Source organism: Macadamia integrifolia, unplaced genomic scaffold (assembly GCF_013358625.1).
Source record: "Macadamia integrifolia cultivar HAES 741 unplaced genomic scaffold, SCU_Mint_v3 scaffold2564, whole genome shotgun sequence".
NCBI lineage: Eukaryota > Viridiplantae > Streptophyta > Magnoliopsida > Proteales > Proteaceae > Macadamia > Macadamia integrifolia.
This window is the reverse complement of record NW_024868800.1, coordinates 7742-23403: the sequence shown is the minus strand read 5'-3', so window position 1 is coordinate 23403 and position 15662 is coordinate 7742. Positions and strand designations below refer to the sequence as shown.

Below are 15662 nucleotides of genomic sequence, written 5' to 3'. Positions count from 1 at the left end.
CAACAACTTCTCCCCTGGTCCCCTTTTTCTAACTTATTTCTTGCAGAAACAGGTCCCACTTTGTTTGATGATTTTAAAGGAAAACTTCTGCAAACCTCTTGTGCAGATTCTCATACAGAATTCCTGACAAAGTGCAAACATCCCCTCTGGCAGAATTCAAAGTTCTTCATCTCCTTACCCTTTAAGAAGAATGAAGATGTCAATCCAACAAAAGCCAGTCACCCTGGAATGCCCCCTGACCATTTGACACTTGCAGTCCAGGAGCTTAGTCAATTACAAGCTCAAGGTTTACTTGAACCTACGGTGTCTCCCTGGGCATGTCAGGCTTTTTATGTGAACAAAAGAACAGAACAGATCCGTGGAAAAATAAGAATGGTTATTAATTATCGGCCTCTGAACTTCTTTCTGGCTGATGATAAGTTTCCATTACCAACCCGTTCTGCTCTGTTACTTCAGTTAGCCTCAGCAACTGTCTTCTCCAAGTTTGATCTAAAAGCAGGATTTTGGCAACTTGGTATTATTCCTGAAGATCGACCAAAGACAGCCTTTTGCGTCCCTGGTCATCATTTACAGTGGACAGTTATGCCATTTGGTTTGAAGACGGCCCCATCAATATTCCAGCGTGCCATGATGCAAATCTTTGCTCCTATTCAAGAACAGGCCCTAATTTATATTGATGATATTCTTCTGTTTTCATCTACACAGGATGAACATCTAAGCCTTCTTCAGCAATTCCATCAGATTGTTCAAGACTATGGAATCATGCTCTCTCCAAAGAAAATGCAGATTGGTGTCTCCACTATTGACTTTCTTGGAGTCACTATTACCAAAGGAACATATGAGCTTCAACCGCATATTGCTACCTCTCTACAGCAATTTCCTGATGGACCATTGACAAAACATCAGGTTCAGCAGTTCCTTGGTATAGTCAACTACATGACTGAGTTTCTTCCTCAACAGATCCGCCACACATCTGTTCTTCATCAACTTTTTGAAAAAAAAAAAAAAAAAAAAAAAAAAAAAACATTAAGCAAGGATTTTGGCACAGGGACCACCGGTTCAGACTATAGTCGGTTTGGTCAGTTTGGACACCCATAGGCCACCTCTTTCCCCTCTACCTCTGAGTATGAGGGTCTATCACACTCCCACATTAGGTTAGGTTTTGTGGATAGCATCTTTGGGACTCTAGTCCTCCAGCCATACATGGCGGTGCAAGTTCCAGTGCGTCAAGCACCAACCGGTAGCGGTGGATCTCAATGCAATTGATTTAGTTTCAGAGATATCTACCCAAGGATAGGGTATCTCTAGTATGTTGCTGATGATGTTTATAGGGCTGCTGTGGTAGATTTTGAGTGTTACTTCCGGCCTACCATGACATGGCTAGCCTTTGTGATTCAATCAGAGCAAAACATACTTCAACATCAGCATCAATAATATGGTGGTTGTGATGATATGGCCCCACACTCATTTCAGTACTAGGAGTCTGGGTCTCTAGGATGGAGTCTTAATGTCTGATATATCTACATGTGTTATGATACTTATGTAATATGTACTTTATGCACTTATGTTGTTATGTGGCTTATCTTATATCATTTCAATTTTCAATTTATGTGAATGTGACTCATTAGTCATCAATAGTAATTAGAAATGATGTCTTTTATATTCTTATGATTATGTTGTGTCAGAATGTTGACTGTGGAATGTGGCTTGCAGAATAGAGCATACTAGCCTAGGGCCCGAAGAGTCGGAGACTACTTACATTGGGACATAGAGTACAAAGTTAGACTACCATTTTAGGTTTGATTTTAAAAAAACTGAAGTTTCCATTGTGTTTAGAATGCCTAAAATAGGGTAAATGCCAACTGTCAGGGGCTACAAACGCCATATGCCCACCGAGACCAACCAGCGAGTCGACCGGGGAAAAATACATGATCTCGGCAAGATGGTGAGATCTCACCAGATCTCATTTTTTTGGGATGGCGAGATGGGTGGCGAGAGTGAAATCTTAAACCTTGGTAGATAGATAGATATTGGAATGGTGGAGATAAAGAAACAACGTCGTAGATAGATAGATAGATAGATGGATAGATTGATACGTAGGTAGGGGGGGGAGGGAGGGTTGGAGGGATGGGGAGTACTGGAACGGGAAAGGGTTTGTGTTTCTAAAGAACAATTGAACTGAGTAAACACCCCCGCAAAGTTTTATCAAATAGAACCTTATGTTCTTGCATGGAAATGAAGATCGTGTTTCGGTAAAACAGAAGAATGAAGGAAACACTCTCATGGAGTGATAGAAAATGGCACCGTATATTCTTGCATGGAAACAAAGCAGAGTAGGTTCCTAAAAGAAGGGAGACTATTAAGGCTGTAATAACTGAGTGGAAGCTGATAGTCACTTTTCAGGAACTAAATGAACTCTTATTGATGGGATTTGTCTGGGTTTGTCTGAATTCAAAATATTTATCTTGCTGTATCTGGTGAGTGCCGCAGGTAGTAACCTTCTTCTGTGGGACAAGTGGTGGAGCTTCAGGATTAGAAGAGTGGGAATTATCAATTCTTTTTTCTAGGTCCATGATAGGATTTTAGTGAAAATATACTTCCCACCCCACTTTTTAAAATCCTTTAATCTTCAATGCATTAGTTAATAGCCCCTCTATGTAGTTGAGCACATCTTTCCATCTCTCTTTCCTAGAGATCTCTTCTAAGATTGTCAAAATGGTCCATTTTACATTAGCTAATGGTTCCCTCTTTCTCCACAGCCAAGGGATAATATGTAGGAAATTAATCTTTAAGCTTTCTCCCTGCAACAACCATTTATCTTCCCATTTCTATACCTCTCTATTTCCCACTTTGTATACCTCCCAAAATCCTCAAGTTTGCTGATTATATTTCCCCATTCACTCTATGGGATGAGTATGTCAACCTCATATTCCATCTACTTCATTGCATTACATGTTTCTCTTTTTTATACGTGTTTCAGTCTGATCACTTAGATATATAAATTTACATGTATGCAAGGTAAGCTGCTAGAATGTGCTTTTGCGGTTCTCTTGCTTTGTAGTGTATGGAATGTTTCTTTCCCAGATTATTTTATTTCCTCTTCCCCCTTTGTGTTGCTTACTAATAACTGATTTATTTCTTATATATATATGGGCCTTTTCTTTTTCTTTGGTTGTGTCTCTAGGTCCGTCAAAACATTCACTTATGAAGCATTGAACAATATTGTGAGGCTGATCAATGGGGTTTCAGCACTTCTATTGGCTATATTGCCAGGGAAATCCACTATTCTCGAAGGCATCCAGGGCTGGGAGCTCAGGCCAACTTTTCGTGGACCTCGACTACCCCGTTGGATGGAAAAGTAAGTCCTCACAGTTACTGTAATATAATCTGAAGAACATTTTGACATTTTTTTTTCCTGTATTGCAACTCGGGTAAAGATTCTTTTGGCATGAAAAGTTTAGCCTATCTAGCCTATATTCAGGAGCTTTACATCCTTGGTATGGCCCTGCTTCTGAAATCTTCTGTTACTTTCGGGCTGCAGGCTTTCCACCCTATGCTATAATAGTCGTGACTTGTCTAACCAATGTTCCCGGTAAATAATTATGGTCTAGTTACCTTAACGTGTTTAAGTTTGTATAAAAAATAAAATTTTTTGGTTAAAAAAAAATTAAGTGGATTAATTAATTGGATGGAAATATTTAGGTTTCTTTTTGGGTATTGTAGGACTCTAGGAAAATTTATAATTTTGTTAAGAAAAGGTAAACAAGATGTTGAAAATGTTGTGTCAGACCCCGACAATGTCACTTACCTTTTACATATACAGCAGGCACTGTTTCAAATCCATGTAAATTTTAGGAAGCTTTTTAGGACACTTCTGTTTCTATTGTATTGATCAAATTATTGCATTTTATTACTATGCTGCTTGTGATAGTATCAAACTCTAACAAAACAGCAAACAAAAGTTGCAGTTAGACAATATGTCCTAAAAGTGAGAGAGGTCTCGGTTAGACAATATGTCTACCAATACCTCCACATTGTAGACACAAGTAAGGACATGAAAGTAAACAAATTACAGAAGCACCCTAACTTATTACATACTACCAATCATACCGTTAAATTAAGGGAAACACCTAATAACACTAACACTTAACACTCCCTCTCAAGCTGGAGCATAGAGATCTCCCATGCCTACCTTGGAACAACCTTGAGGACGCAGGCTTAAACATTGCCTTAGTGTTTATCACCGAGCTGACTTCTGGAAGTAATTGACAGAGTGGAAATTAGCTTCTGCATGATAGCATTCTGTACAAAATGGCAATTGACTTCAATATGTTTCCTCCATTTATGATTGTCACAATAGTTCTACATGGACCATGGGTTTGGTGACTGAAAGCCCAATTCTTGAATGAGAGACTTCAGCCACATCAACTCCGCTGCAGTATGTGCCATTGCTCTGTACTCAGCCTCTGCACTAGACCGAGCCAAAGTAGTTGGCTTCTTACTCCTCCGAGTCACAATATAACCATCTACAAGTGTGCATTCCCAAGTAATAGATCTGCGATCATTGGTAGCATCGACCCAATCATCATTAGAGTAACCCACTATGTCGATATGCAAGATCTTTCCCAGGAGCACCTTTAGGATATCTCCAAACATGGCAAGCAGCATCCCAATGAGCATGTTTAGGATTCTCCATAAATTGGCTAATAACACCAACAACAAAACAAAAATTCGGATGATTAGTCTAATAGGCTTTCCAGCCAATCTCCTGTACTGATGTTTATCCACAAAATATTCGTCATCACTCGCCCCAAGTTTCAGATTAAGATCCATAAGATTATCAATGGGCTTACAAGCCCACGCCAATTTCAGACGGAAGTTCAAGCGCATACTTCCTCTAAGACAAACTGACACCATTTTTTCTACGAACAACTTCAATTCCCAAGAAATATCTAAGTTTCCCTATGTTAATCTGAAAATGTTAGTGTACATATGTTTTGACATCTTGAATACCAGAAGTCATTTCCAAAGATGATAATATTGTCAACGTATACAACAAGAATGATGGCCTTGGCCCTATGGCAATGAACAAGTACAGAGTGATAACTTTATTGAATTTATCAAACCAAGCATGATGAAGTTGTTTTAGGCCATTGATAGCATCTTGTGAAGACGACAAAACTCGGATGCGTCCTCCCCTTGAGCAACATACCCAGGAGGTTGCCCATATAAACCTCCTCGCCAGGATCACTATAAAGAAAAACATTTTTTATGTATAGTAGAAGTAGCAGCCAATCAAAATTAATGGCCAAGGAGATAAGAACATGAACAAAGTTAAGTTGAGCCATTGGAGAAAATGTCTCAAAGTAGTAGACACCATATGTCTGAGACTCGGTATATCCTTTGGCAATCAAATGAGCTTTTAAATGCTCAACTGAACCATATGGTATGTACTTTACAATGTACACCCAACGGCACCTCACAAGCTCTTTCCTTAGGGGTAAGTCCATAAGAGATTATATTTGACGATTTACCAAGGCATCCAGTTCTACATTCATAGGACTCTTCCAACTAGGATGCAACAATGCTTCCTGCCTTCTTGGCACTTAGTAGGCATAGGCACAAGCACAATATATAAAGACAAATAAAAATTGTGAAATAAAGGTGGAAGATGAGACATGGTGATAAGTTAAGAAATATGATGACCGGTATTAGAATTTTGAGTACAAGTTTGAATACCTTTACCAAAGGCAACTAGCAAGTTAGGAGAGGAAGGTTCCCCAAGCAAAAGGTTCCGATGAAGTAGAGGGCGGTAATGAAGGATCAGCTGGGGCCGTTGAAGTCAACCTGGGACAATTCTTGTGAGCCTGCAATCTTTTGGGTGGAGAACTAGTAGTTGTAGAGTCAGGAATAAGTCTAGGAATAGGTGGAGTTCGATATCCATCTGACTACTTGCAGCAGAAAAGTATGATGTAGTTTCTAAAACGGTAACATCTGCACTGACAAAGTACTGACACTTAATAGGATCATAAAACCGATAGTTCTTTTGAGTGCAAGCACATCTAATAAATACACACTAGTAGCACGTGGGGATTATTTGTCAAGACTAGGGAGAAGGTTGTGAACAAAACATATACAACCAAACACCCGTGGGGGTAAACCAACAGAGAAGACTTGAGAAAACCACAAAAGGGGAATTGATTATCAATAACAACAGATGGAATGCGATATATCAAAATAGAAAGCAATAAGTAAATCACTCCAGTGAAACTTGGGAATAGGCATATGAAACATGAGAGATCGAGCAACTTCCAACCAGTGCCAGTTATTTTGCTGAGGAGTATATGTATAGTTTGATATATCATGCCACGATTAGAACAAATTTCAGATATTGCTCGTTGGGTATATTCAAGAGCATTATCAGAGCGGAAGACTTTAATGAACACACTGAATTGAAGGATAACCATAGTTTATTTCCATACTATCATATTAGGGTTTCAAAAAAGTATGGCAGCATATGTTTCTGGAAACCACAAAGGAAAAAAATCCTTGGTAGACAATCAAAACAGTAACTGAAGAGGATTAATTAGGCTCTGATACCATGTAATATTAACAAACCCTAACAAAACAGCAATGGGAAATTACCGATACCTCCACGTTGTTATTGTGTATATATATTTGTCTAACCGATACCTTTTCATTATATACATATGGATGACTGAATATGAAATTACAAGTAAGTACATGACTTAAGTAAACAAATTTCAGCAGTATCCTAACTTTTTACATACTACCAATTGTACCCTTAAAATAATGTAACACCTAATAATACTTGACAGTTCTTTAATGGACTTATTGCAATGGGAGAGTTAAACATCCAGTGTTACCATTATACTTCACTACTGCATTCAGGTTAGACCAAAGAAGCATGAAGGATGTAAATCCTATAAGGATATAAAGGTGCAGCAACATCTTCAATTGATATAAGCAGTTATCTTAACCTTAAATCCTTGGTTTGGGAAATAAATTTCTGGAATTGGTCTATGGTGTCTTTAGAAAATTTGGAGTGATCTTTTATTTGAAGAAAATGCTGTGTGTGCAATTATTTGCATTTTTTCATCTTTTTGAAACTACAGTTGGTCTTCTCTGATCTCAAATAATGTTTCGTCCACAGTGCTGCATAAAAAATTGCTATAATAGAACCTTGTGATCTTGTGGATGTATTTATTTATCCAACTTTGATTTTCAGAATTTAGGTATAATCACTTCAATATAAGATATTCTGTACCAATCATGCTTGGTTAGAGGTGCATGTTCTATTTGTTTAACATGTCCACCTTTTCTTGGGGATGATAGTGGTGTCTCCTCCTTCAACCAATTCATTCATGAACTTGCTGTCGATTCTGATACTTCATCAAGTGTGGATTATTCATCTGGAGAAGATAGTGTAGATAGTAATGAAAGCTTATATCCTGCTTCTCCTTCATCACATGCTTCACGGGCATCTCGAGCAAGCTGTTTCATCAAGTATGATAAACGTCAAACACGGAGGATTAAGTACTTATTCTCATGGATTTTCTGGCCTGCAAAATTTGTTCTGGGTATACCATGTTTTCTCTATCGTTCTTCTGGGTTTCGGGGGATAAGATCTCTAAGTACCCCTCGAAGCCATCAACCTTTGCGTTCACATTTGACCAAGAAATCAAGCTTCCTCAAGGAACATGTTTTTCACCGCACCACTGACAGGAGACGTGGAGTTATTGAGGTTTCTGCTCAGATTGCTCCTTTGAAATTATGTCTTTACTGGTTTCTTATCCTTCCTTTTTCTTCTGTTACACTTTTGCTTTGCTTTCTGATATTTGAAATTACTATTTTAACCAGGACCTCCAGCTAGGAATTGAAATCTTCATAGAAGCCACCTTTGATGTTGTTCACAAGGCAGCACATTGCCTTCTTTCACCATCAGAATCTTTCAGAATGCTTTTTAGTTGGTTTTCTTTGCAGAGAAGTATCAAGGAAGTTCCTGCTAGCGGTTCAGATAAATCTGTTCCCACAGCTACACTTGGAGAAAATGATCCAACTCCTACTGAAAGGAAAACCAATTTGCGCCAGCCTATGAATACCGATGCTCGAACATGCCAAGATGTCATAACAGAACTTGGGTAAGGGAAATCTGCAATCTTTTTTACTTATACAAGATAATTTGATGCGCCCCCTTCCCTAGTATATCTTAATTGGTTCTATGCTTACTGGTGTTGGTCTTAGAAGCCAAAGAATTGTTCTGGGGGATGTTATTGCTACTTCACTTGAAGTTATATCTGACTTTCTCTTTTATAAACTTCAACAATATTTTTGTGCAGCCCTGTTTGAATTTTAACTTGAAGCTGCTGTTGCAGGTATCCATATGAAGCTATTCGTGTAGTTACTGCTGATGGATATGTTCTTCTTTTGGAAAGAATTCCTAGGTATATACACATTGATTTGCCTGATTTCAAAATTTACTTTAGAGCATGGATGGATAACACTTACCATGTCTTCTTGCAGGCGCGATGCACGGAAGGCTGTGTATCTGCAACATGGAATAATGGATTCATCCATGGGGTGAGCTAGTCCTTCCATTTACATTTTCATTTTAAATGCAACACTTTCTGGAGTCATTCATTTGAGATGGGTTGAATTGTTTTATCATGCAAGCAAGGAATATGAACTTCATACAGTGAGATGAGTACCTGACTGATTGCTTAAGTCTAGAAGATGCAGTAATTGTACCAAGTTGCGTAGTTTTGTTAGCATCTTTTTCAGTTTATTGGTAGGAAGCAGTTTTACATCTCTTGGAGCCTGTAATTGAGTCTTCGCAGTGAAAACAAACTTAGAAGTCTACAAATGCACAATTAACTAATGGAGAGCTATCCCAAGAAGTTCAACATTTGACCTGCAGAACGTCTTATCAGTTTTATCCATGGAATGACATGTTCTATACAGCTATTGGCTCATCAATGCCCAGAATGTTGTAAAAGAAGTAGTGGAACCTTTTAAGTGACAGCTGTTATATTCATTCTTGATTGTTTTTGGAGGGGATTTTATGTAGAGGCTTCTAAACTAGTGGTTCCAGAGCTGAATGCCACTTCAATAAAAGGCTGATGATGAAACTCTAGCCAGAGGCCATACGTAATTTGTAGTGCAACTTTTAATGAAGAACTTGTTGCACTCCTGGTTCTTAATCATGTAAGCTTCATTAAGGATCATTTTACACGAAATCAATCATATAGATGCCCTTCAAACCATATAAGGGACTTTTCCAAGGGGAGGAGGAGAGAGATAGACACAGATCTGGGTATACCGGCAGCATACCCAGACTTTTCCCTTTTATTAAAATGATATTTAGGGAATGGCTAGCCCCACAGATGTAATAGATGCAGCTGAGATCCTCCCCTCCCCCACCCGGGGCGCAGTTGGTCCACCCCCCAGGCACCCTGCATGGTCCAGATCCAGGTTATACCCCTGTTATAACTGAAAATATAAAACGTTTAAAATTATAAAAATATTTATCTAGGTGTATGATTGATAAGATTGCATAAACATGCAAATAATAGATAAAAGACCCAGATACCTGCCATGTAGTGGGCCCCTTGTCAATGTAGGTGGTTGTCCCACTGCACAGCAAAGATGGGTGAATGCATTGCACCATGCTTTTAATTCTTGCTTTATGGCTCTAGTTCTTGGGCCTATATATCTTAACTGAACTTCATCTGCTATTTATATTTTAACTTCATATCCAGATGGGTGTCTAACGGAGTGGTTGGCTCTCCTGCATTTGCAGCCTTTGATCAAGGTAAGCCTTTGTTTATTTTTTCCTCTTTCTTTCCAGTCACTCATAGTTTCCAGTTTGCATTGCCATGAAGATCAAACCATTTCAGGTTTTGTTGCCATGAAGATCAAATCATAGGCAGTAGAGAACTGATTCACATCTCATTTGTGCAGGTTATGATGTATTCCTGGGGAACTTTCGTGGTTTGGTTTCTAGGGAACATGTTAACAAGAACATCTCCTCACGACAGTAAGTTTCTGTAAGAAGTCTGTTTGGTGACTTGGCATATTTTTCTGAGGGATACTCTGTTTTTCCCAAATAATTGTCTAGGATGGAATCTCCTTGACAGGCACTTAGTTCTGTCACATGGCAGGTTACATGGGATTGAAATTTTGTGGGCGGGTAGTGGTAGACCCCAAGTTCCCCCAGTGCTCACATGTCAACTTTCAGCGTGAATAAGGTTGGCCATTTGTGGTGCAACACACAGAAGGGTAAATGATTTGAATTTGAATCAGAAATTTGACCTGTGGCCTATGCAAACCATTCCCTAGATATCCAATGGTCAGAAATACATCGTCACCCTTCCACATGGCGGATAGAGGTGTGCCTGTCAAGAAAATTCTGCTTTTGACCGCCGTCTGGGAGACTTTATGCCTTTTCTGAGCAATGAACTTTTGGGGATATGTAATTAAGAGGGAAAGAAGGTTCAATTCTTGCATTAGTATAACTTGTGTTTAATGAAAGGAGTTTCTTTAGGGTTATTGTGCAACCATTTTTTTTCCCTGCTACTTTATGATATGAAAATGTCCACTAGTAAGTTGTTCATCCTGCAGGTACTGGAAGTATTCCATCAATGAGCATGGTACACAGGATGTACCTGCTATGATAGAGAAAATCCATGAAGTTAAAACCTCTGAACTGAAGAGCAGCCAGCCTGATCTTGAAGAGGAAAACAATGATGATCAGCCTTACAAACTTGCTGCAATCTGCCACAGCCTGGGTGGAGCAGCAATATTGATGTACGTCATAACGCGTCGGATAGAGGAGAAGCCCCACAGACTCTCGAGGTTGATTCTACTGTCACCAGCTGGGTTCCATGATGATTCTACCCTAGTATTTACTGTTGCTGAGTATCTTTGTCTTATGCTGGCTCCAATCCTTGCTCCACTTATGCCTGGGTTGTACATACCGACCAGATTTTTCCGGATGCTGCTGAACAAGTTAGCAAGGGACTTCGACAATTACCCTGCCTTGGGAGGGCTAGTTCAGACCCTTATGAGCTATGTTGTCGGTGGTGATAGCTCAAACTGGGTTGGGGTGCTAGGTTTGCCACACTACAACATGCATGACATGCCTGGAGTGTCTATTTTTGTTGCTATTCACCTTGCACAGATGAAGCGTAGAGGAAAGTTTATAATGTATGATCATGTGAGTGCAGCTGCTAACATGGAAGTGTATGGATCGCCTGAGCCCTTGGACTTGGGTAAACACTATGGACTCATTGACATTCCTGTCGATCTGGTTGCTGGGCGGAAGGATAAGGTGATACGTCCATCCATGGTTAGAAAACATTACAAGTTGATGAAGGATTCAGGTGTTGATGTGTTCTTCAATGAATTTGAATATGCTCACCTGGATTTTACATTTTCCCACCATGAAGAACTTTTGGCTTATGTCATGTCCCGCGTGTTGCTTGTTGTACCTCCACCTAAGCAACAGTTTGGTCAGAAGGCTGCGAGATTGAAGAGGAAAGGTGGAAATGGGTCAACTAGTAATACTACCTTGAGATCATCATCATCATCGTCATCATCATCGTCGTCATCATCATCATAGTAGACAAAATGTATAAATGTGGAAGCTTTCGGGATTAAGCTGCAGGGGTGTCTTCTTTGGTTTTTGTCGGGTGACATGCTTGCATTTTATGTTCATACTTGCTGCTGTTGTATATGATTGACTAGGTGTATTTTACACCATTTTAGTTAGGTTTTATCTCCATATGGGTGTCAAGTCATCACCTTCCCTCCCTGAGGAGAGAGTTTAATCATTGGGAAGTGCGTTATGGGTAAGGATCACTAAATTGTACCTTGTAAGAGAAGTTCTGTGCGACTTGGTTTATATTGTGAGTATTCATGAACATCAGCCTTGATGAAACCATTGCTTAGACTTCTTCGGCATCCTTTATGATTGATGAATGCCATCTTCTGTCATTGCTTGATTGTGATTCTTTTCAGTTCATCATCATCATCATCATCATCATCATAATCATCTTCTTTGTTCCATCATATCTTCCAAAAGGTTAAATTTTATTGTAGACCAACGAAAAAGATGAGGCCTTCAGTTGTTCCTGATTTTCCGTTCTTTTCTATTGTCGACTTGAATTCATTTTATAAAGTTTAAGCCTAGCAGCATGTTGGGGGATTTTAAGATCATGGTCTCAACTGCTGGATACTCTCTTTAGCCTTGGTGATTTGAAGCTCTGATTTGGACTACTGGAGTAGTGAATGCCATTATTAACCCCCACCCCTTTATTGCTGAAGTTCCGAAAAGCTCTGATTTTGTGGATTTTTAGATTATCTCTTCACCACTTCACCTTGGGTGAAGGTTTTAAAACGGGGTCCTTTAATTTTTATTTTATTTTTTTATTTTTTTGATGTGAATAAGAAATTCGTTACTCCTTGTTCAATGTCACTTTCTATTTTAATTTAAGCTATGTGAAAATTTTTGTTGTTTAAAGTCACTGCTAGTTTGGTGTAGGCAACACCAGCACATGGGGCCAATGGGAGGGTGCACGGGAGCATATTTAACGCACAGAACTGGGAGGTATCAGTCTTTTTGCTATTGCCTAAGTCTGGGTGTAAACAACAGGAGACTAGCTGAAGTCTGGTGTAAGCAACACTAGTGTGCAGGGTCAATGAGAGGGTGTGTGGGAGCTTCTTCTCGGGTTTTTTTTGTTGAGTTGGCCCGACGTTGGTTCAAACTATTCTGATAGATATATATTTTTTTTAAATATATTGTATAAAGAAAAAAAGAAAATAAAATACAGAAAATGGCCACCACATTCCCTATTTAGACAAACCTAAAAGAAGAGAGATAGGCCCCAAGAGCCAAGTAGGACAAACCCCACTAAAAAATCTAAAAATATAAAATCAATAGATTACATTCGGTAATAAATCTTAAAATTAGCATCATCTATAATTAAACCTTTCAGATTATCGGGAAACTCTTCTGGGAGCAAACTAATATCCATACTCATTGTGAATGAAGCCATATAATCAGCTGGTTTATTCATTTCCCTCCGAACATGTTTAAAACTCTATCCGAACAGAAAAGGTCAAAAGGTGAAGAATCTTACTTTTCAAAACTTGAGCATCCCAGAACCTTTGATAACTCTATTGATCTTGTCCATAGCCAATTTAGAATCTAACAGGATAGATACACACATCAAACCCCTATCAATACAAATAGACATACCCCTTATAATAGCTTGCATCTCCATAATTAAGACCGATCGGACATCCCCAAGTCCAACAAAAGCAAGAATTGAAAACCCTTTTAAATCACGAATGACACCACCATAAGAAGCTCTATCTTGATTTAAGGCACCATCACAATGAAGTGCTACCATACCTTGAGGAGGATTCAACCATGAGCAAGTCTTGGGCATCTTAACGATCCAGGAGATCTACAATCCCCAGTTGTCAATAATAAACTAGCTTTTAATAGAAGGAACGCTTGAAAAATTCAAAGAGGTGCAAGTCAACAACCAAGGATTAAAGTATCGGTATCGGTCGCTGTATCGGTCGATCAAAATTAAGATACGTATCGGAGGGTATCGTATCGTATCGGAGATACGCTAAGATACACTAAAGATACGCACATAAATGGATAGGGAACACATTTTTATACACTTTTGCATAAAAAAACAGTTAAAAAAATTATATATAACATGTAGAATGCATAAATACTTAAGTGGAGGGTATCGTATTGATAGACAAATATATTGAGTTGAAAATGTTCAAAATGATGAGGGTATGGTATTGATAGACAAATATATTTTTTTGAGAAAAATCAAAATTTTCCATGGAAGTTGTAGAACACTTGTTTTACATAACATATAAAAAATCTAAACATTTTTAATCATTGAGCATGAGTAGATCTAAGAAATTTGAAATAAATTGAAACCCTCATTTTCTCTTGAAAAAAGTTTGTAAATCCTTATAAATCCAATGATTTCATGTAATAATGATGCACAAAATGTGATTCTAAGTATGATGAACTAGGGGTGTCAATTCGTGGCCCGAACCGACTAAACCGATCGGGACCGACCGTTTATAGACCGGTCCAGCCCGGACCGTTTATTAAACGTGTCGGGCTTGAGCCCGGACCGTTTATTAAACGTGACGGGCTTGAGCCCGGCCCGTTTATAAACGGTCGGTCTTGGTTTTGCTACTTGGACCGTCGGGCGCCCGACCGAGACCGACCGTTTAACACCCGATCGAGACCGGCCTATTGTGCACTGGCCTAGCCCGACCCTTTAATGATTGTAGAATACCTATTTTACCCCCAAAATTAGAAAGTAAAAACTAAAAAGTAAAAACATGTTCATATTTTAAATAATGGTTATATTTGGTATCATTTATTAATTTATTGTCATTTTTTTGGGTTTGCATGAGTGGGCCGGAATATAAGAGCACATTTTAAAGAGGGTCTGTTTAAAAACCGGTTAAAGCCCGTTTAACATTAAACATGTCCGTAGCCCAATTAAGGCCCGACTAAAGCCCGATTAAGGTGGCCCGATTATAGCCCGAGGCCGACCGACCGAATATAAAGTGTACCATGCCCTCAATAACTAAGCCCGATTAGTTAAATGGGCGGACACGATGTAGCCTTTGAAAGTCTTTAAGCCCGATTAAGCCCGATCGAAACCGAACCGACCCGACCGGTTGACACCCCTATGATGAACCTTAGATTTGTAAAAAAACTTGAAAATCTAAGGTTAAAATTGAAAAAAATGAGTAAAGATTCAAGAACTTACTATTCAAAATTTTCAACTTTCAAGTTCAAGGTTCTTCTTGGACTATGTTTTTCTCCTTCTTTGAACCATTCACTTCGACAATGTTTCTTTCAATCTACCATTTGAGTCTCCAAAAAGGTGTGTGAATCAAAGGGGAAGAAAGAAGAGAAATATAGAAAACTATTGGTGAGAGTTTGAAGTGTTTGTTTCAAACAATAAAAGGCACATTCACGGGAATTTTCATATTTTCAGTCGATACGTACCGATACTGTACCGATACAGTACGATACGGCTCGATACTGCACGATATGGTCGATACATACCGATACGGTACCGATACTCTCGGGAATTTCCAGATTTTCAAAAGTTCGTATCGTAGAGTATCGTACGTATCGGTACCGATACGGTACGGTACGATACGATACGCACGATACAGCGATACGTAAAAGGGGGCCCAAAATTCTCCGTAGCGTATCGATATGTATCGTGCCGATGCCTACCGATACGGATATGTATCGGCCGATACGGCACGATACGCACCGATACTTAAAACCATGGGTGCTACAGGGCTAGGTTGGGCTGGGTTTCTTAAAACCCTAGCCCAATCCTAAGTCCCTTTACCTGGTCCAAAGCCCGCCCTAACCTTGACTTAGGGGCACAAAACTTCAACTCTGGCCCTACCCTTCAAGGTTCAACCCAACTCTTACCTGCCCTAATTGGCCATGATTTTTCAAGGTTGGGCCAAGATGACCCTGACCTTGGTTTGCCATCAAGGGTTGTGTATACCCTGACCTTGCCCCTGACTCTGCAAAATATGAAATAACTTAAAAATAAAAAATA

The 15662-nt window shown here is 39.2% G+C and overlaps 1 protein-coding gene across 2 annotated transcripts; it reads left to right on the top strand.

Moving 5' to 3' along the window:
- The first annotated feature begins 3134 nt into the window (after positions 1–3134).
- On the top strand, positions 3135–12023 carry LOC122066755 (lipase member N-like). Of its 2 annotated transcripts, none has more exons than XM_042630594.1 (8): positions 3135–3358; positions 7357–7765; positions 8005–8162; positions 8397–8465; positions 8545–8601; positions 9780–9832; positions 9982–10057; positions 10642–12023. In XM_042630594.1, exons 1-8 carry the CDS (start codon positions 3150–3152, stop codon positions 11639–11641), a joined length of 2031 nt encoding a protein of 676 aa, XP_042486528.1. In that variant the 5' UTR covers positions 3135–3149; the 3' UTR covers positions 11642–12023. The 2 variants fall into 2 exon arrangements, with proteins under 2 accessions (XP_042486528.1, XP_042486527.1); XM_042630593.1 differs by having other exon boundaries at positions 7882–8162.
- Positions 12024–15662: the final 3639 nt, after the last annotated feature.